The following is a 20,704-nucleotide window of genomic DNA, read 5'->3' on the forward strand; positions in this document are numbered from 1 at the left end:
ACAACAAATTTCTATTTGGGAAAATTCAGTGAACTTGTGAAAGATCTACAACCCACAGTGTGGGATAGGCATTGAAATTTTCTTCAGGAAATTTCCTCCAGGAAAAATGCTGATTAAGGAATTTGCAGAAGCCCTTAACTGAAGGAAAGACTATGTGTTGAAATTGTTTCCTAAATCAAGGCCCATTTTTATAATCAGACAACTCATGAGCAGCTTTTGCTTTTCAGCCACGGGACAGCAGCAGAGAGAGTTGTTTAGCTGTACTCCTACTAGTTTTAGGAACAGCTACTGGAAGTGTGGGGAGGAGAAACATCCTCTTGCACCAGAGAGTGAGTAGGTGACTGATCAGGGACATAAAAGACCCAGGAATCCCTGGATGGTGTTTTAAGATTTACATGAAATTCAGGTGAAATATATTGAAACATGCCCTTGCACACATGATTTTCTCTGTTTCTGCTATAAAAGAGTTTTAGAAAGGAGCTGGAGCAATGCCAACACTCCTCCCATTTACCATAGCTTCCCAGGGCTCATTTTGGGGGAAGGAGAAGAGTTTAAACCATGTTTTTATCTGCTAAATACACACTGGTTTACTAAACTCACCCTTTGTATATTAGTAGATGCAAGAAAATGTGTGCCATGCACAAGTGTGCACAGAACAAGAATGATAACTGATTTTGGGTTACAGTCTCTCAGAAGTACCTTCATACATTCAGATTTGATACACTGATTTTATACACTTTGGGGTGGGGGTGACCTGCTACTGAGGTTTTTTGCAGTCATGTCCAGTCCTTCTTTTTGCAGAATAAATGACACAAAGTTTATCTCTTTCCCAAAGAATTCTTCTTTTTGCAGAATAAAAGCCACAAAGTTTATCTCTTTCCCAAAGAATACCTTACAGTTCAGTGTTTTAAAGAAGGAGAATGATGAGTAATTAAACCCACTTTTTTTTACCCATTTTTCCATCTTCTTCCTATTTCCACAACCACATTTCAAAACATAGACCCTGATTTTCATAACAGTCAGGCAAATAATTGCGCTTGGGACTTTTCAATGTGACCAAGTACTGAACTGGTGTATCAGCAAATAACTGAATGATAAAAATAATTAACATAGCTTTAATTTAAATATTTATGACACAGTTGACTCCATGGCTGCATGGCACCATTGTGCTGGGCACAGTACACAAATCCTGATAGATAGAGCCCCTGTTTCCAAGAGCTCCTATTGTTCATCCCACATTACCCAATATCAAATGATCTCAAAAAAAAAGCTTTTCAAACATTAATTAAATCTCCTAACTTCCTTTTCAGGTCAGTAAGTTTTATTATGCTAGTTGTGTAGATGGAGAAAGTGAGGGATGGAGAGGCTAAGGCACTTTCCCATCATGACACAGCCAACACTTCTCACTTCCACTCTCCTCCTGATCCCCAAACCCCCACCCTGCACCCCCCATGCCTTTGAAGGATCATCCATGTGCTGGGGGTGTATGTGTGCATCTGGTCAGCACATCCTGGGGGGGGCTGGTTGTTGCTTAAGGACTCTTCACTTAATCAGGACCACGTGAGAATCCTGCTTCTGGTTTGCACTCACACAAGCTTTAGCAAAATATCACCGGCAGAGCTAATTTATGTGATTTTGTAACCTCTTAATATTGCTTGGGGTTAATGTTCTTTTCAACTCAAATGTTTTCAGTTGTTCAAAATTAAGAATGCTCAATTCATTACAAAATAGCTTTTCCTCCTTTTTTTCTTCTGCTATTTTTGGGAGGTTTGGGCCCAAACACATTAATGTCCCAAACCAGGTCATCAAAGGGTAAATTGCAATGCTTTACATTTTTTCTGCCTAAAGACATGTGATTTTTCTCAGAGAAAAAAAAAAAGGCTGTAAAATAAATAATAGGCTTGAAGTTTCTTAGATATTCATTGGAACTTAAAACACAAAACAAACAAAAAAAAGACTTTAATGCCAAAATGTCGACGTTCTGTGCAAAATAATTAATATAACACAATAGGATCTATTCTACTATTGATTGAAAGGGAATTTATGCAGGTAATTCATTAAGGCTAGTGGGAGTTTGGCATGTAAATCCCCCAGTACTTTGATGGGAAAACAGCCCCTGATTTTTTTTATAAGCTATAAAATACATGCTTTTCTGTGGCAAATATATAATAAGAAAAAGCAAATACCTGAACAACTAGGGCCACGGATGGCTCTGCTCTGTGAGGGTTTTGAAATTACATTAGATCAAATCCTTTTTCACACATTGCAAAAGATGCAACAATCATTTCAATCACCATGTGAAGAGAATCAATACAATTTTTGCTCCCAGAGAATGGTATTTTACATTCCAACGTTTGCAGGTTATCACCTTCATACATCTCTTTTTGTGGTCAAGTGCATGATTACTACTTCTGACAGGGTATTGGCCATTTTCTCATGAAGAACTACAAATTCTTGTAAATAAAAACCAATCTGAAAAAAAAAAAGGAAGAACAAATCTGTGGACTGGAATGCACCCTACTTGTAATGGGAACAAAAAGCTGGCAATGAAATATAAACCTAAATCACAGCAGAATGACCTACTTTAAGGCATTTGCCAAAGAGACAGTGTTTTAGACAGCTCCTCTGAAGTAGCGTCTTTATGTCTATGCCATCTGCAGATTTATTATTGTGCTTTAGGAAAAAAAAAAAAAGGAAAGAAAAACCTACAGTATGCCTGAACAAAACTCAACTTCATCTATAGAAAAGATTCCAGTACTGTGGGCACCACACCCACACCTACTGATGTGGTCCAAGTTTTTTCTTTAGAGGCACCTAATTAAGAAACCCTGACTCATTTACATGGATACGTTTGATCTAAATTACACTCCAAACCACACCAAATTAGGAGCATCTGTGAATGCGAAGTGTTTGTTCCCAGTGCCTGGTAGAACAGGGCCAGTTCTGGACGGCACATGTTCAAGTGACGAAAAATATTTCAGATGTAACATACTTCTGAGACCCACTTTTCCACTAATAATTCATAATGAGTTAAACCAGTATCTCTGCCTCAGAAATTATTTCAGGCTGTGAAAAAAAAAAAAAAGTCATTTTACTTTTAAAAGGAAGAAGGGGCATAATGGGGTGGACAAACACCTAGTTTGGTTGTTGTCCCTGATGAAGGGCATTGACACAAACATTAGCTGCAATTGAAATCTGTGCGGTGCATGTATTATCAGATATACTTTGCTCCTAAAGCCTGGACTAAGGAAAGTATATATGAATGATTAGTTGTTCACAGACAAGGCCTTCTGCCTTGATTTATGGTCTTCCATCATTAATTGGCTTTCTGGAGGAGTCTAAATGAAGGGCAGGGTCTTAGCCCGAAGAGGTAGTAACCTATGTGCTGGATAACATGAAAAAATCAAGACCACCAGATTTGAGTGATGTGTCCCTTTCCAGGCTGCATTGCTAAAGACTGGCTATGTCTGTTTGCATCCCAGAAAACCACTCCATACAAAAATGAGTCCTGCAGCAATTAGGGAACTTTTATCCCACTTTCCCATCTCCCACTAAGAGCAAGCAGGGGGGCTGCAGAAGCCACTGGTTGCTGCTTTGCTGCCTTACTGACAAACTGAATAAAAAAATAGCCTTAATCTCACTCTAATTGAAGCAGCCCAAGCACCGAGGAGTGCAAATCCGAATTCCATGCTGGGTTTGCAATTCTCAGCCCTCTGGCATAATTTGGCACAACCTTCAGATTTGGCCCATAGTGTTTGGCAGCCACCTTTTATTCTTCCCATCTTTTCTACTTTGTGAATAGTCTAAGTTACATAATACCAGTGACAATTTGTTTATGGCAAGCATTGGAGTCACTGTTTTATGATTACATTCAAACTTTAAGCCACATTTTGACATCTAAGGATCATCTTGCGTTCTCATGTACTATATACAATGAAGGCTTGTGTTCCAGTAGGGAGGGGGGAGGAAATTTATAAATAACATGACTCTTTTTGTCTGAAGAGATTTTAATACATTTGTCTGATCTACTGTTTTTGCAGTAGCTAGAATATAATTTGAATATATTAATATTTTCAGCAACTGTGCTGAGGGAGCCCAGTTAATAACTTATGCATGGGTGTATAGATACACTTCAGACAGAAGGTAGTTTTTAGCCCTTATGTTGGTAATACTTAGAAACACACAATGAAAGAGCCTGTTCTTTCCTCCTCTTTGTTGTGGGCATGCATTGTGATGGTATGGAGCCAGTGTTCTTTCTGTTGTCTACACAGCCTGGATTCAATAAGCAGTTATATATGCATATTATGACAATGTGGTCAAGGAAACCAGATTTTTTAACTATACCTTCATGTGCCTGTACAGTATAAAATCTGGTATTTATTTTTCTTGTCCTCATTCAATATGTTAACAAAATCATAATTTGATACAGGTTATGTTCGCTTTATAATTAAAATTATAGAGTTAGATGAAAATACAGCAAGATGTTGCTGAATGGAAAATATTTATCTTTTCATACATTACGCATTATGGTGCAATGTAAAATCATAAATCTGTGAAGTGGCTCACTCCAGCCAACCTGCTTCCTCCCCTGGTCCACAAGATGCAACCAGTTACCTCCTCTGTACTGGGGATTTCTACACCCACCTCAGCCCAGACATTAGACAGCACTGCCACATCCCCTCCAGAGCTATGCTGTGGTCTTCCAAAAGAAGACCCCTTGCCATGGAGATGAGCCAAGGAAATGAGATACAGAAAAATTCTGTATTTTTTACAGATTATATCAATCACTCTCCTGGAGCTCTCCTAGCACCTTCATGGACAAAGCGCAAACTTTTCGCACCATGTTCTGTGTGTCAGCACTAAACTCAACTTCCCTAAACCACCTTGGGATAGCACTTCATCTGTCTGGAAAATGTTCCCACTCCCAAGATCATTGCTGTCCACACTGCCAAGGCCAGGCCTTCAGCAAACACTATCAGCAATCATCATCCACTATCAGCAATCATCATACGCTATCAGCGTATAAGCATATGGAACAACCCTATAGCATATGGAAACTTTCCAGTAAGTAAAGTTTACTGGGAACACCACTTTGTCTTATTCAAACTCTCAGTCCAGAGTGGATTTTTCACAGGGCTGCAGCAGCAGTAGTAGCAGGCAACCTAATACCACCTCCTCAGACAATCCAGATTGTTTCCATGTCTGGATAACGGTCTCATAAAAATGTCATGGGAAGAATGAGTTTTCATTCCTTCAGAGCATCTACCCCATGGAAGTCAGTGCAGCTGCTCTGGACTCAGAGTCAACCCTGAGATTTCTGTCTCAGGGCAAATTTCAAAGCTTGATGAATATGTTTTGAACCTCACCTGACTGCTATGGTGAGGAACTGCTTAGCCTTTCTGGGTTACACACTAAAAGGTTCCCATTATTCTTCATCTGAGATTACTTTTATACAGCTTTGCATGCTGAAAGGACAACATTAGCTTCCTAAAAAGGCATGTTCTCAGCTTGCAAATCCATCTACAACCATTCACCTCAGGTTAGATATTTTCTGCTGTAGGGGAAGATCTATGCAGCACCTACAAAAAGGTGTCCTGGAAGCTGCTTACAGTGTGGGTTGTCCCAAGACTTGATATCAACAGCAAGATTGTACCTGTTGTTCCTAAATCCTTCCATCTCTACCAAACGTAATTACAGTTAGAAGGTCTAAGAGATTCCTGTATGTTTTCTCACCAGTTTTCCTAACTGTGAATTTTGATCAGGGTCAGACAAAAGCAGATATTGGCAAATTTGGACACTTGAAGCTTCAAAGATGAAAGAAACACAACTGCTGAGAGAGGTAGGGCTGCCTGTGTAGAGAATAAAGACTTTAAAAAGTATCTAAGGCAGTTAGACCAGAGTCATCTGAGACCAGTACATGTGTGAATGGGTATTTGACTTTAAAGGAACTAATGAGAAAATTCAAAGCTAGTTTAAAGTCAGGAAATATTGCAGAACTTGCAGTACTACAAAGGGTGCTTCTTAGAAAGACACAATATATGGAAAATCCTCCACTCCAGGCAGTTCGTGCATTTAGTGCAATGGACTATACACGTGTACAAAAAATAAACATCAAGCTAAGGTGAGCAGACAAGACAGACAAAGTGTAAGTAGAAAAGACAATGCTGACATAGTAAATTCATTGCTCAAGGGCGAGTAAAATGTAAATAAGTTTAAAGAAATCAAAGACTCATGGCACATACTCACTAGTGCATTTAAGAGCTACATTCATCCTACTCGTGTTCAGTATCAGGGCTGAAACAATCGTGATGCTGGGAGGCATGTTAAAGCATCTTTCAAATCTGATACAAATGCAGTGCATATATATTGCAATCCTAGCTTGTGGAGAGTTCAGAACTGAACCTGAAAGAGTAGGAATCCTGGTTGAGGTCAGATCACATATGAAATCATCTCTGTTGGGAAGATAACTGCAAAAAGATTTTCATTTTAAACACCAAGATGGTGGCAATACAGGTTAAAATATGGACATTTTGTATTGGGGATAATTAATAGTCCAATATTTTTTAAAAATCATTATTTGAAAAAGACTTGAAACAATATGATATATGATAATTACATAAGTTGGACTTGATGATCTTAGAGGTCTTTCCCAACCTGCATGATTCTGTGATTCTATTATATAGGAGCTCCTAAAAAAAAAAAAAACGGAAAGATTTGGTGTTTATTCTCTGAATTTCATGGAATTCTTTGCCACATTCTCTGATTTCAACATCAAAATTTACTGGTTGTCTCACAAAACTGAATAATTTATTCATGATCCTGGACAAAACCAATGTGTTGTTAGTAAAACTATGTTTTTCAGCAGCAGCTCTAGAATCACCAGCGAAGATGAATTTCTGAGCAGGTTGTCTCCAGCTCAACATCCCAGGTTGAAATTCCAGCCAACTGCCCCTTCTGGATTTTAAGTCAGAAAGTAAACCTGTCATATCTAGGGCTGAGCTATTTGCTGTCAACTGGCTTACCATGGCACAAAAGGGCTATAATTGAAGGCTGCAAGAGGTCGTAGATTGAACATAGTCAAAAGCAGTAATTCCACTTAGTAAAAGTAGATATCATCCAAAATGAGAAAAGTTAAGCTTATATAAGGTGAAATTCTGACTCTGTTCTGGCTCCCAGTCGCTGGGATTTTTGTCAGTGACTTTCAGAGTAATCAAAATTTCACTCACTGCCAAGAGAGATGCTGCAAAGGGTGTGATGAAGTGAAAGTTAATATAACTGCTAACCTGGGGCTTCCAAAATACATTTTCTAACTCAGTGTTTTCCTGACGTAGCAACACGGACAGCTCTTCTGGGGACCAAGGGGATAAAACTGGGCTAGTGGAGTACATCTGGGATGTGCCAGAACTACCCTGTTGGAACTGCTGAAGTTCCCATTGTTCACCATCCTGTGGGATTTGGGGAACAGGACCACTTAAACATAGTGAGGTGGAGTTTGCAAGAAGTGATTTCAGAAAACTGTAACATCTCCAAGTCTCCGTGGCATTGCTGACACATTCCCTCTTTTGAGCCCCTCTTTGGAAAGACAGGTAGAGTTTGCTGCAAGACAGAGAACAGAATTGGCTGGCAGATGCACTAATTTTACTGGGAGAAGGAGGATTAAATTATAATAGAGTCTCATCATCTCAGTTTCTTACCAGTAAACTGAACCAAAGAATGCAACTGCATTGCTCATGCCTCTTGGGAACAAGGCTCCGTAGGACCTCCCTTGTGCTTTCCATATCCCCTCTGCTTTGGGTGTGTTGCAGAAAGTGGATCTTTCACTGAGTTAAAATCCAGCTGGGTTACCAGCAGAACTGGTGGTTCTGCTTTTTTTTCCACATACTTTCTGTTTGTCCATCATTAAGCACAGCAAAGCCTCGGTGTCCCCATCAGAAAACAATGCTGTTAATAACATTAATCCACCTTTATTAAGAGCCTTTAGCTCTATGGAGGAGTACCAAATATTATTAAGACAAAGACAAGAGGATAATAAGGAAATGTGTTTTCTCCCTTGCTGACCTAGTTTCTAACCTCACTTTAAAATCTTCCCTTGATTTTAATTATGCCTAATCTAAAGCTAAGCTCACAAATCTAGCAAACTTAAGGACTGCTTTTAAGTGAATTTTCTCGCCTGTCAGAGTTCCTCAAGCGTTCTGTGCTACAGTTAGAAGTTTATTTCCAGCCCAGATGCAAAGTTGAGGCATCTCTCTGCCAGCACCGTGACTGCACGATGCATGAGCTCAGGCACTACCTTGCTCTGATCCAGCCTGTGCACCACAGCATTCTTCACAGAACAATTGCAGTCCTTTTCTCATCAGCCATAGCCAGAGGCAGTAATAAGGGTGAAGGATATCTATCATGAAAAGTCCAGTGTCAATGTGTTCCCCCAATTTATTTACTGACCTTCAATGCAGCAGCCATACTCCTGACCCTCATGAGATGAAGCCTAAGGGGAAATGGCACTGAGCACCAATTCCATATCCTGTTGTTCTGTGGTCTAAATTAAGTGCTAATTAATTACCACTGGCATCTTTGGCATTGCCTGTCAAATTGGATTTAGGATATCCTTTTGCTGTTTAAACAAATAGCCCTACATCTAAAGCTAAAATCCCAAGTGTCAGCATTTTCTTTACTTTTAAATTTTTATTTTTAAATTCAGTATGCCCGTGGATTTTTCAGGTAGAACTCAAATAAAAGAAACAGGAATTGATATTGTCAATTTTGATTAATAGTCCCTCATTAATAAACATCCTGTTATTCAGTTTCCACCTGCAGTTGCTGATGTTGCCTGGAATCAATTAACTCATATAATTTGATTTATTTTACAAAGACATTTTTGGATGTGCTGTGCTGATGATAAAGGTTCTATATTTACAATTCGTGATTTAAGCAAGATTGTTACTAACTGCTTTTTTTTTTTAGTGTTACAAGGAAATATAGCTTCAGGCATTCTTGAACAAAAATATTTAAGCAATTAAAAAAGTTCAAGCTTTATTTATTTCAAACTATCTGTTGCCTTCTGAACCACACAGGCCACAAAAGCAGACAGAATCTCTGACAGGTTGGTCTTTACAATAAGCTAATTGTTCTGGAGAAAACCAAAACCAAATCAACAGAAACAGTATTAAAAAATAAATAAAATTTAAGGAATCAAGCACAGCCAAAGTAACACAGCACCAGCCAAAAATATATTTAAGGCCTTTATGTGACACATCTCTGCCTGAACTTATTCTATGTAGTCTCACACTGCCTTTATCACTCTACTATCTAAACACCTCTAAGAAGTGCATTAGCATCTGCCCAACATCTGTCACGGGTGGTTTTGCTCTTTCCCATCCCCTCCCCAAGAAGAGGTTTGTGCTCACAGTGGTAGTGTGGCTTTTGAAGAGGGGTTCACTGTTGTTTGAGATATATATGCTGCTACAGGGCTGTTAGAGAAGGCAAGAATGAATGCCTTGTGCATGGAGCTGCAGCCAGAGGAGTCTGAGATGCTCCTTAAGGAAGTTCATGGCCTTCAGCTGACTCCTACGAAGCGGCTGTGCCTGAACAGGCAAACTTCAGGCACAATAGCAACACACACTAGCCAGATTTCTCCTCTTAAAAGCACTAGTCAGAACCAGTTTGAATTCACACACAAAAATTTAAAACCCAAGCCAAACTGGGAGGACAGACTGCTGGCTGTCAGTAAATGGAAGAACTTAGCAGGTCACCCAGCTGGGTCAGTTTTCCAAAAGAGACACCTGGAATTTTTCTAAGAGGGAAGATTTTGTGCAAAGGTTTTTGAATCCATCTCTTTGACACTATATGGTTTTAGGGAGTGGGATCTGAGCCTCTGATCACCAGGCTCCTCAATGGAACCATGAGAGTGTGGAGATGAGCTCCTGCCCTTGCTTGTCCATGCCATGCAAGGACACCAGTGTGCACCCTCTGCACTTGGAGCTTCTCTGACACAGGAGATATCCAGGAAAACAAATTATCCCAAGGCTGAGGTGCAGATATACCAACTACCACCCTGCTCACAGCTCCTCAGTGGTGGCAGGAGCACCTCTCTTTGTGCAGAAGAACAAGCAGAACTTCTCCAAAGCACATTCCTGAATGAAGCCCCTGTAGAGGCTGGAGTCATTTTAGATATCTAAAGTGTTTTTGCATCCTAGCCTCAGCCACCTGAAAGATAAAGACTTTCTCTACAAACAGGCAGTATTTGAGGTGTGTACAAAGGCAAGAGCACATGTGCTCTACTGCCAGGATGTCATATGGATAGCAAAGTTCACCCAATGCTGAGAAGACTTTATTTTTAACTGTTCTCTTATTAAATCAGGCTAAGCCAGAATAAATGCCTTTCTTCAGCTTTTCAGAGTCTATTCAGCCAACTGTGAAGCAATGTTCGGAGTTAGTTTAGTTATTATTTTCATTTAGGGCTAGGTTCCAAGGCAGTTCATCCAGGGAAGGGCTCGTGCTGTGAGATATGTGGGGGATCCCCTGAGGAAGTCCATTCTCCACCAGGTCCCTGTCAGCTGTCCAGGTACTATATATAGCCATCCAATGGTCAGATTTAAAGGCTAGTCTGCAGAAGAAGACAGCATCAAGTGCTAGTTCTTGTATCCCAGAGCAACTGAAGAGAAGGGATTTTTTCCCAAAGAGCTGTAATACGAACCCACAGCTGCAGAGCACAGGAAGCCTATGGAGTTTCTGTAGGCCAGGAGCCATCGAGGCTATTTTCAGCAAAAGCAAGCTCTTAAGTATGTCTGAACTATTCCTGACCCCTCTCATAGCATATCATACACCATGACCTGGTTTCCCTATTACCAGTCTGGCTATTGTTTCGAACTCAACCTTATGGAACAAACAGGGATTTAAAATACCTTCATGTTTTACACAGGCAAATATAAGTAGCTTAGAACTGCATTGGTCCACTGTGATCCCTGAATTGAGTTTATTTGTTGCAGAGGAAACCACATGGCACATTTTGAAAAAGACAGATGTAGTGTTTTGGACCTCTATAAGCAGAAACCTCAGGTTACAGCTACATACACACCAAGCTCCCTCCTCCCCACACGCAAACAACAAGCTGAGGATTCAACTGATGATGTTTGCATTTACTTAGCTTCATCACCTGGTGAATACCACTGTAATGCAACTGAGCAAATCACTCATAAAGTCAGGACATAAATAATAATGAGGTCTAGTTTGCATTCATAAAATACCAAGAATCTGAATTTATTACTAAATTTTAAATTTATCAATGTAGCAGTGCAAAGAATTGAACAGTTTACATAAATATAGTTTGTGGTATCAGGAGCTCACTTACCACCAATTACTTCCATAAGTTTCCCAAGATGGAGTTAAGTAGTGCACAGGCCCTGCACTCTTCCTCCACAGTGGGTGTATTTTGCTTTCCCTCCTAAGCTGATGTGTCCAGCTGGATATGGATATCTCTGCAAGGTTTTGACCTGTTAGAGGACCCCTATTGTTACTTGTGCTTTAAGAGGACTCTCAAAGCTGTAGTTCACTTGTCTTTTTAGTACCAAAACCCCCTCAACTTCTTCCTGAAAAACAACTACTATAGCTGAACTGAAATAAATTCCTGACAGAAAATGACATTGCAGTGATATGTTATATCTCAGGAAGGTATGCAACAGGCCTTAAATGGAAAGGAAATACATTGAGAAGGAACCTGATAGTTTATCTGTGCATCATTTTGTGCTCATGCTTCCTTCCTAACACTGAAAACCCATCTGCAAAAGCCCTGCCAAAATGTGCTTATACACACACAGGCATTATCACTTCCTAGGACAGTACGTTTTATTATCAGGTTATTTTCCAGTACATTTGGCACAGTTAAGGTAAGTATATTAACTTTACTTCCAAATAAAGAAAACAAAGTTGTACTGAACGCCTCAGCCATTGTCAATGAGTTAAGAACTGACAGGAGGTCCAAGTAATCAACCCTGTCTACAGCGCTGAGCTTTCCCCTGGGACACCTCCTCTGATCATACAATGTATCTGACTGGCATGGATGTAGAATTGCTTTCAATAAAGATTTTATTTCAAGGTTGGATGATTCCTTCCCAAATGTCTTGTCACTAAAGCGAAGTATGTAATACCTGTTATTTTTTAACTCCTGTGAACTGGCATTTGGGAAGGAAAGGAGCAAAAAATGTTGAGCTGGAAGCTGTTCATCATAAGAGAGAAATTTTAACACGTTCAAATTGATTGGGAATTCTGCAGTACCAAAAGTCAGAAAGCTGCTGCATAAAAACTGGCCTGTAACAGTGCAGTGAGGAGGCCTGTTAGCAGAATTATTGTTGTGAAGAGCCTAAGGCAGCTGAGCCCTTCCCAGGGCCAAGTCCTTAAGCTAAAACATTACATTTGCATATGCCTGAGTATAGATAGGAAACAGATATTGGGTAATTTGAGTATAAATATTGACAAAATGAATCAATGGGATGCACAGACTTTGACCTATTAAGGCAGTTCATAGGAACTTACATATCAAATCAGTCCTGTTGTCCACTGTAATGAGCAGCTCTGGTCATGATAGTGACCGCTAACACAGTTCAGCAAAGGTACAAAACCTGCCCAAATGGGCTGTCATGGACTACTCAGAGAGATTTGGCTCTAATTCTATTAGGTTAGTTGCTATACCAAGAAGACAGATGCCACAAATAACATCATTTTTTCTCCTTTATGGGGAGTTTTCTTTATTCCCATCTATCTGAAACTTTCTAGGCCTCTGTTTAGATCTTGGTTCCTGTTTTTCATGGCAGTGCTTCCCCAGTCAACTCAAATATTGTGCGTAAAGCTGTGGTCAGGATTCTGATAAGACCAAAACCCAATTTTATCCCTCGATCCTCTGCTAAATTCAGAGCATGGCACTTCCTACACCGGCCATTTTGACCCATAATATTATACCAAGTGACCCATTATTACTCTTCAAATCCCCTCATTTTGTAGTGTGTTGTTCTTTAGTCATACTCTGTATTACCAGTTCATGGAAGAGTAGCAGGATTGTTGTATTGAAAAGTTACCATTAAATATAATTTAGAACAGTGAAAGACTATTAGGCATGGCTAAAACCAGTTCTGTTAAGGCTAGAAACACTGACATTGAGCAAACTGAAATCTTCATAGGCTGCAAAAGGGTAAGAAAACAAAACTTAGGGAGCTGGCAGAGGACAGCTCTACCCCCAAACACACTTCAGCCTACATTTAAACAGTGTCCTTTACAATATGGATTTCCTCCCTAAGTACACTGTCTTTTGCAATTTTTTAATGTGCAGTAGAAACATTAAGATGTTGAGGAATCAGAATTACTCTTGAAATCTTTTCCCCTCCCCAGCAGTTACTATGGAGTAAAAATGGATGAAAAACATTTCCTAACACCTAGTGCGTTTGAAGTAATAATCCAGTGTGCTTACCAAATGTCAAAATTAACAATGATTTTATTTAGAGAGTTTGAAAAGTGTAGGTTTAATGGAAGTAGAGAGCCAACTCACCATACAATGACCCTCTTAGCTGTAGACTTGCCCTGCTCTCCATCACACGTTTTCCAGCTTGCAGTTGCCTTGACAACAGCCAAAGCATAAATTCCAAGTATTTTTCCTTATATATCTGCCATTGACACTAGAACCCTCCTATCAGACACTTCTGCTGGTTTAAGACATCATTATTTCCATTGCTATTAATAAAGAGAATTGTATTTTCTACAAATCGCCTGACTTGTGATCTGAAAGAACTCAAGCCATTCTTGAAGCTCACTTATTTTGGGGAAAAAACCAATAATCTTGTGCAGAATATCACCCAACAATTTCTTGGTATGGTTCCAACATCTATGGCACCAGATTATAGATCGTTTCTAAAATAATTGTTTCCCAGGGAGGTGGTGGATTGACCATCCCTGGAGGTTTTCAAGTGGATGTGGCACTTAGTGCCATGGTCTAGTAACCACTTGATGATCTATGAGGTCTCTTCCAAGCTGAGCTGGTTGATGATTCTATGATTCTAATCCTAAATTGATGGATCATTGCTTCTTTCATTTGGGCTTGAGAAAAAGGACCTCTGGCATTTCCTTTCACTTTTTATGTTGCAAATGGTGTATCACTCTTACTGCTCTTTTCCTTGCCAAAAAAAAAAGAATTCTTGCCTATTTTTTAGGATTTTTTATTTTAACAACTCAATTTCACATAGCAGCTATAGTAATAGCTTTGAGTGTGCATATTTGATTTTGATTTGCTTTGACTTCTTTTGTGGACAGATGAAAAAAATATTAGCTATAGAATTTCATTGGTAAATATTTGTAATTCAGAAAGACATAAGGTCGCAAACTTATAATTATTTTATGCAGGCTGGATTGAATTCCTTCCTTCTTCCCCTCCAGTAGCTGTATTTTGCCACATATTATTTAACTACTCAGATTTTCCATGTTTCCAAGTTTGCTTGGTTTATAGTTTCTGCTTTTATGGTCATTAAAACAAGTATGACTGCATGGATAGATAGAAGATATTAAGAATTTTCAAGAGATTTTCTCAATACAATTCTTATTCTAGTGTTAACTTAACGACCCAAATTTTATGCAAATGTTCTTAGTGCCATGTGACATATTGATGAACCACAACAGATAGCCAGTTCTTCTCCAACACCAATGCACACTCCCCATTTCTTCATGCCATACCCTCACCTATTGACAACTGAGAAAATCCAGACCCTGTGCTAGCAATGCCTGAACTCAAACAGGACTTTGTGTGCAGGATGGCAGCTCCAGAAAAAGCAAGGAAAATTATTCTCCTTCAGCAAGATGGCAAATAATTACACAGGGGTTGGCCATCCATTATTTTCTGTGTCCACGTTGGGAACACAGGATCTCAACATCTTCCTCCAGATTTTACAAAGGAAGTCAATCCCCTCCTGTCCCTTCTGTAAACAGCTCTGCCACCACCTTTCTTCACCCTAACTGCTCATCTGTGGTCCACTGCCTCCTTCTCCCTGCATAGTGCTTCTCCTCCAGCTCCATCAGTGCTGTCCATTGTCAACACCCCATCATTGCAAAGCCATGGCTGATGCTAAATTGATGATCTCTAAAGTTACGCTAGATAAAACTGCTGAGTTTTTTTCCCCTCAGTGAACACACATCCCTACTCACACTGATGTCATCTGCAAATACTTTATAAGGTTTCCAACTTTTACCATGTAACAAGCTCAACAGAATTCAAGTCTTTCTTACAGAGAGGCCCCAAGCTTGATGTACAAGCTTCTGCATAAGTGGCATTAAGCAAAATAACCTTGTCACCTCTGTAACATTTTTAATTGTGATAAAGATGTGTGACATCCATCAGAAGCCCACACAGTCATTTGGCAACAAAACTACTAACTTTCGAGACTTTCTGAACTCCTAAGAGAAGAGATGATATATTAATATTACCAGAGAGGAAAGATAATTAATTTTTAAAAAATTTAATGAAGATGCTATATTTTAAGAAACTAATAGTTAAGCCAATCTGATTAGTGCCATATGGAGAGTGTTTTGTGCAATGGACACCACGGTTACTAGCATGAGGCAGAACTAAGCAATGCTTCCTATTTATATATATGGGAAAAAAACATGAGTGTTGATGCTCAAGGAATGTGGTAAACGAGAAGATTGGCACAAATCCACAAGACGATGCTCTTCACTGTGTGACCCACCCACTAACATGAAAGAAACCCTGTTTAAAGTGCCTGAAGCCATGATGTCTCATGAAGTTTCTTTCTCTTAAATTGTAGCTTGCTGTAAATTCAGCAACAGGTATGGGAAAACAGAGACATCTGCGATGGTTTTTAAATTGCGGTCTGGATTTTTAAAATTTGTGATGAGAAGGGAGGGAAAAGCAGAACTTGGCTTCAACAATTCACTTGGAATATTTAAGTTAAAACTAACAGGTTAAGGAAGCATCCATAAATTCAAACATTTACATATTAAAGTTACATTTAGTTTGCATTCCTTGGTAGAGCTGTGCAATTTATTTCTAAAATCTGTGTCTTCATTTACTAGTCTTTCCAACCTAGGATACATTATGCATTCTGGAGGGTTGAGAGAAATGGATTTCTACTTAGTTTGTACTCACCACTGCAGAGATTTATGTGAAACTGCCTACCTAAACTCCATCCATTAAACCCATATTGTTCTGAGACCAGACTTCTCCATCCTTAATGCCATTTCCACAGGAATATTAAGTCTTAATACAGACACAAGATCAACTTTTAATAATAATAGTCCTCCTCTTGTAATTTTGTGGGTAATAAAGATATCAAAGGTTATAATCCTCACCATTATTTTCTAAGTCATCTCATTAAGGTATGTGGTCTCTCTGTCTTTCAAGAAACTTTGTGTCAGGATAAGACATGCAAAAGTCTTTAGTTACATAAATTTCACAATCCATTTCAGACCATACTCACTTTATTGGATTTAAATTAGCAGAAGGAATGTGTTTCATATGAGCTTTCTATTAAGGGGCTTTTTTTTTTTTTTTTTTTTATAAACTCTTTCAGTGGTGAAGACAATGTTAAGGGTAGCAGGGAAGCTTCTCCCTGGAGCCACAAAAGCTCCCATTTCTTTGTTTATCACATTGGCAGAAGTTGTCTTCTGCTTCCCTGTTTTCTCTTTTTGATAACTTAACCAAACAAACATCCCTGTTAGGAGAATCAGTTAAAAAGTGCCTCTATGTACTTGAAGAGCAACAGTGGCTCCTTTGACATCCCTCTTTTGTAACCAATTCTTTCCTTTCGTCAACAGGATAGCAGCCAAGGAATCCGTGAATCTTATGTCAACACAAAGCTTAGGAATTGTGTTTGGACCAACACTCCTTAGACCTGAAAAGGAGACAGGGAACATGGCAGTCCACATGCTGTACCAAAATCAGATAGTTGAACTTATGTTGAGTGAGTACAGCAAGATCTTCGGCTCAGAGGAAGACTGACAGACAGGGCCTGTTATTGAAAACGTTCACATCTGTCTTGATGTCTAATATTTTTACATTTCTGTAAACATATTTCTGAAATATTTCTTTTTCTTTCAAGTGACAGATGCCTCATTTTGTGCAAACTTAATGATGATTTTTGTGTCTAATTTTCAAACATTGGAATAAAAAATATTGTCAACATTTGCCTATATGTATTCTGCATTAACCCTTTGAGAGTTTCATTATGCTAGCACTCCAAGTGTCACTTTTTCTGCAAGCTGAGCATACAGCATATGGCCCAAGACCATAGAAAATGCTGTTTACCAACATATGCAATGGCACAGAAAGACAAATAATAATTGAGGAGGTGTGTGGTAAACGGATTGAAATATGTATGTTAAAAGCAATGAATTAAAGCAGTGACACCAGATCATTCATAGCTAATCTGAGTATAATTTACCTTTCTCGTTGATATATATTGAAAATTAAAGACATGATGAATAATCAATTTGTCTACCCCAAGAGCTGAAAAAAAATTTAATACTTTCAAACAAAGAAAATAAACAAACACAAACCAAATGAGAATGTCACTATTTGCATAACAGTGCCTAAAAGAAATTAAAAATGGAATTGGAACTTTGGCATTTTTACTTAAATGCAGTACATGAAATGAAGATATTGCATGACTGCTCATTTTAATGTAACATCCATTTTGATTCTTCATCACACTGTACATCTGCCTGCTTTCCCCAGCTATCTCATGTTCTGTAGCATTTGTATTGTGCTCCTGAGGATGCTTTATTGGTGAACTACATTAAATTCATCTAGAAAGAACTTTAAAAAAAAGCCTTTTCATATGCCCTTAGGATTACTTGGCTAGACTTGAATCAATTTATGCATTTGATGGTTAGTTTCAGTTGTTATGGATAAACAAAAGGGTAACTGTCTAGAATATATCAAATATTGTTTCATTTTGAAATGTATGTTTCCAGCTATACACATCTCCTACCCTGTTTTGTAAAAGTATTCTGCTGATAAAATGTAGACTTATGTTTGACAGCTTTTTAATCAAGTTCAAAGAGAATAAATAAAACTAATCCAGTGTGGTAAAGAGTCTGTCTGGTTATCGATTTGTTCATAAAATGAAAAATAAACCATGTAAATAAGATGTGTGAAGCACAGATCTAGAAGCAAATATTTAAACCAATTAAAGACCCCAAAACACAGGATTAATGCATAGGTTTGCTGTGCATGAGAGATATGTCTTCAATATCACCTCAGCAGATCATGGATTGCCTTAGCTTTCACTTAGCATCATCGTGCAAAATACAAGGTTATTCAGGAAAGGTTGCTCCTTGGAGCAGTCATTTATGGGAACAAACATATAATGAGGCCTGATCGTTAACTAAGACCAGGCTCTTTCATCAGGTACTAACACGGGCAGAACATAACACCAAGAGAACATAAAAACTGGCCCCGAGATGTTTTCTGACTTCACACATGTCTGAAAAATCAAGTGAAACACAGGGGTAGTGACCAGTAATTAAAATGAAAAATACAAAACCAAATAAAAACTCTCTCATATCACAAATATTCAAGAAAACCATTTCTGGACAAAACTATAATGTCCTGGAGAACCCAAATCCACGTTATGCTCATGAAAATATTTTTCATGTTAATGTCAAGCCTTGAGTACTTAAACAGTAATGCTTTTCAGCATCGTCGTCTGTAGACTCTTTTAATAGCAACAAACCAGGCGCTGTTTATAGCCTGTGGAAATGACTGGAAGAAAGATAGTCAGAAGTTCAGTCTATTCCTTAATAAAGACCATTCACATTATGGCCCCACGGGTGCTCACAATCATGCTATTGAAGTAATTTCTGCTATTACTGGAAATGAAAAGTTCACTTGTTACTTGGAGCCTGTTGCACTCAGAAGAAAAGATTCTTAATTAATTAATTAATCTTCTTTTAAGCTGTCTTTGGAGCATGGAGACTCCTCTTGTCTTGTTTTTATGAGCAAGACAAGGCTTATGAAATGAGCCCATATCTTTCTTAAGATCAACTGGTTTTGTTCAGGGGAGGAAAAAAGAAAAAATCAAGGAAAGTTTTGGACACACGAGCCTTTCTTTGGGTTTGAAGGGTTCCTTACATGAATGCTGTACAAAAGTGCTGACTGCTCTGCTAAATGCTTTAAGACAGCAGCCTGAGACGTGGGCAGCCAATTTAGGAGGACACAAGTGGCTCTCACTATGCATCCAGGGCCTATGGCAGCTGTCTATCTTACCTCATCCCAACAACAGAAAGGAATGACCATGCATTGCTACCATACTGCTTCCTTCCCCAAGAGACCAATCTTCTCCTCTCATCCCAACAACAAAAAGGAATGACCATGCATTGCTACCCTACTGTTTCCTTCCCCAAGAGACCAATCTTCTCCCTGTCTCCTTTAATATCTATGTTAATTTAATGGCAAAAATTACTGATTCAACCATTAGTCAAAGAGCCAGCCCCACAGCTCCTTCCATCAGCAGAAACAAACAGGACAAAAGATGGTAAGAATGCAAAAGAAATAAAAATAAAAAATGATTTTCAAGCCTTAACTGCAGCAGGGTTTCTTTGTCCTTCTGCTCAGGTTGTTTGCTCTTTGTGAATCAAGCTCATAGGCCAGGTCTCCAACAGAATCTTTTGTTGCTGAACACACATGTTTCTAAATCCCACAAGTGTCTAAGTTTGGCCCAGGTCAACATGAGCAATTCACTGAGCTAGTATTGCTACCACATTGCTTCTCCACTTGTTACTTATAGAATATTCACTATGGCTTGGTAAAAGTTTTGCTAAAACTTTGCTAAATTTTTAGCAAGTCAAAATTAGACTTGCAGAAGACCTTTATTTTTTTTTCAGAAGCTAGCATCAGTTTGAGAGAGACCATAGATATTTTAAGCAAGGAGCTATTAATGGTAGATGATCAGAAAAATGAAGGCTGAGGATGCAGCAGAGACAAATATGTCCAAGAATTACTGTGTTTATCTGCATCTTCTCCCTATGAAGAGCATCTTCTACTCAAACTCATGTGAGAAGCACAAGCACAAAGCAACTGAGATTACTATGGTAAAAGGAGACATCAGAAAGAGACCTCTAATGGAACTGAAAAAGGCATTTCCAGCTAGAAAGTTTTCTCATTAAAATAAAAAATAAAAAATCAATTTATTGCATCCTAAACCTTTGTGAGAGAAAAATGACAGTTTTGAACTCAAGAAATTCATCTGCAAAGTAGAATTTCTGACAAACAATGAGAAAGACAGGCTGACTTGCTGAGCTACATTTAAAAGGGGAGATATAAACACTGGTGAACACATCTTCATCTCACTTTTTGCTTGCATAAATACAAATATATAGAGATACGAACAGCAACATACATCTTAACACTTCTTTAATACTCTGCCAGGACAGCTCCAGTGCAGGTAACATTCAGCCTATTTTTGTCAGCACTCCATGTTGCAACAGAACCCGAGGCTGCCATTCAGCCCAAGGCACTCAAGAAGTTCAGCTAATCAATTTCCACAGACTATATAGACCATGGGTAAAGTTGGGAAGAAAGCTGGGAAGTAAGTTTGGACCACAATCACCACTGTAATCAGGCAGTGTATAGATTTTACATGGCTAATCCTGGGAAGAGGCTGAAAGAAGAGCCTCAGGGAATGTACATATTATCACGGCACAGCAGGTTCCC

The 20,704-nt window shown here is 38.8% G+C and overlaps 1 protein-coding gene across 1 annotated transcript in view; it reads left to right on the plus strand.

The window, feature by feature from the left end:
- ARHGAP15 (Rho GTPase activating protein 15) overlaps positions 1 to 18,083 on the plus strand; it is a gene marked incomplete at its 5' end in the record, with an annotated part of 164,383 nt that extends 146,300 nt beyond the window's left edge. Inside the window, one exon of the mRNA XM_009071282.1 lies at positions 16,807 to 18,083. Coding sequence (XP_009069530.1) covers positions 16,807 to 16,990 — 184 coding nt within the window. The remainder of the gene's footprint in view (positions 1 to 16,806) is intronic.
- Between the last annotated feature and the right edge of the window lie 2,621 nt (positions 18,084 to 20,704).

This window comes from Acanthisitta chloris, unplaced genomic scaffold (assembly GCF_000695815.1).
Source record: "Acanthisitta chloris isolate BGI_N310 unplaced genomic scaffold, ASM69581v1 scaffold4990, whole genome shotgun sequence".
Taxonomy (NCBI): Eukaryota; Metazoa; Chordata; class Aves; order Passeriformes; family Acanthisittidae; genus Acanthisitta; species Acanthisitta chloris.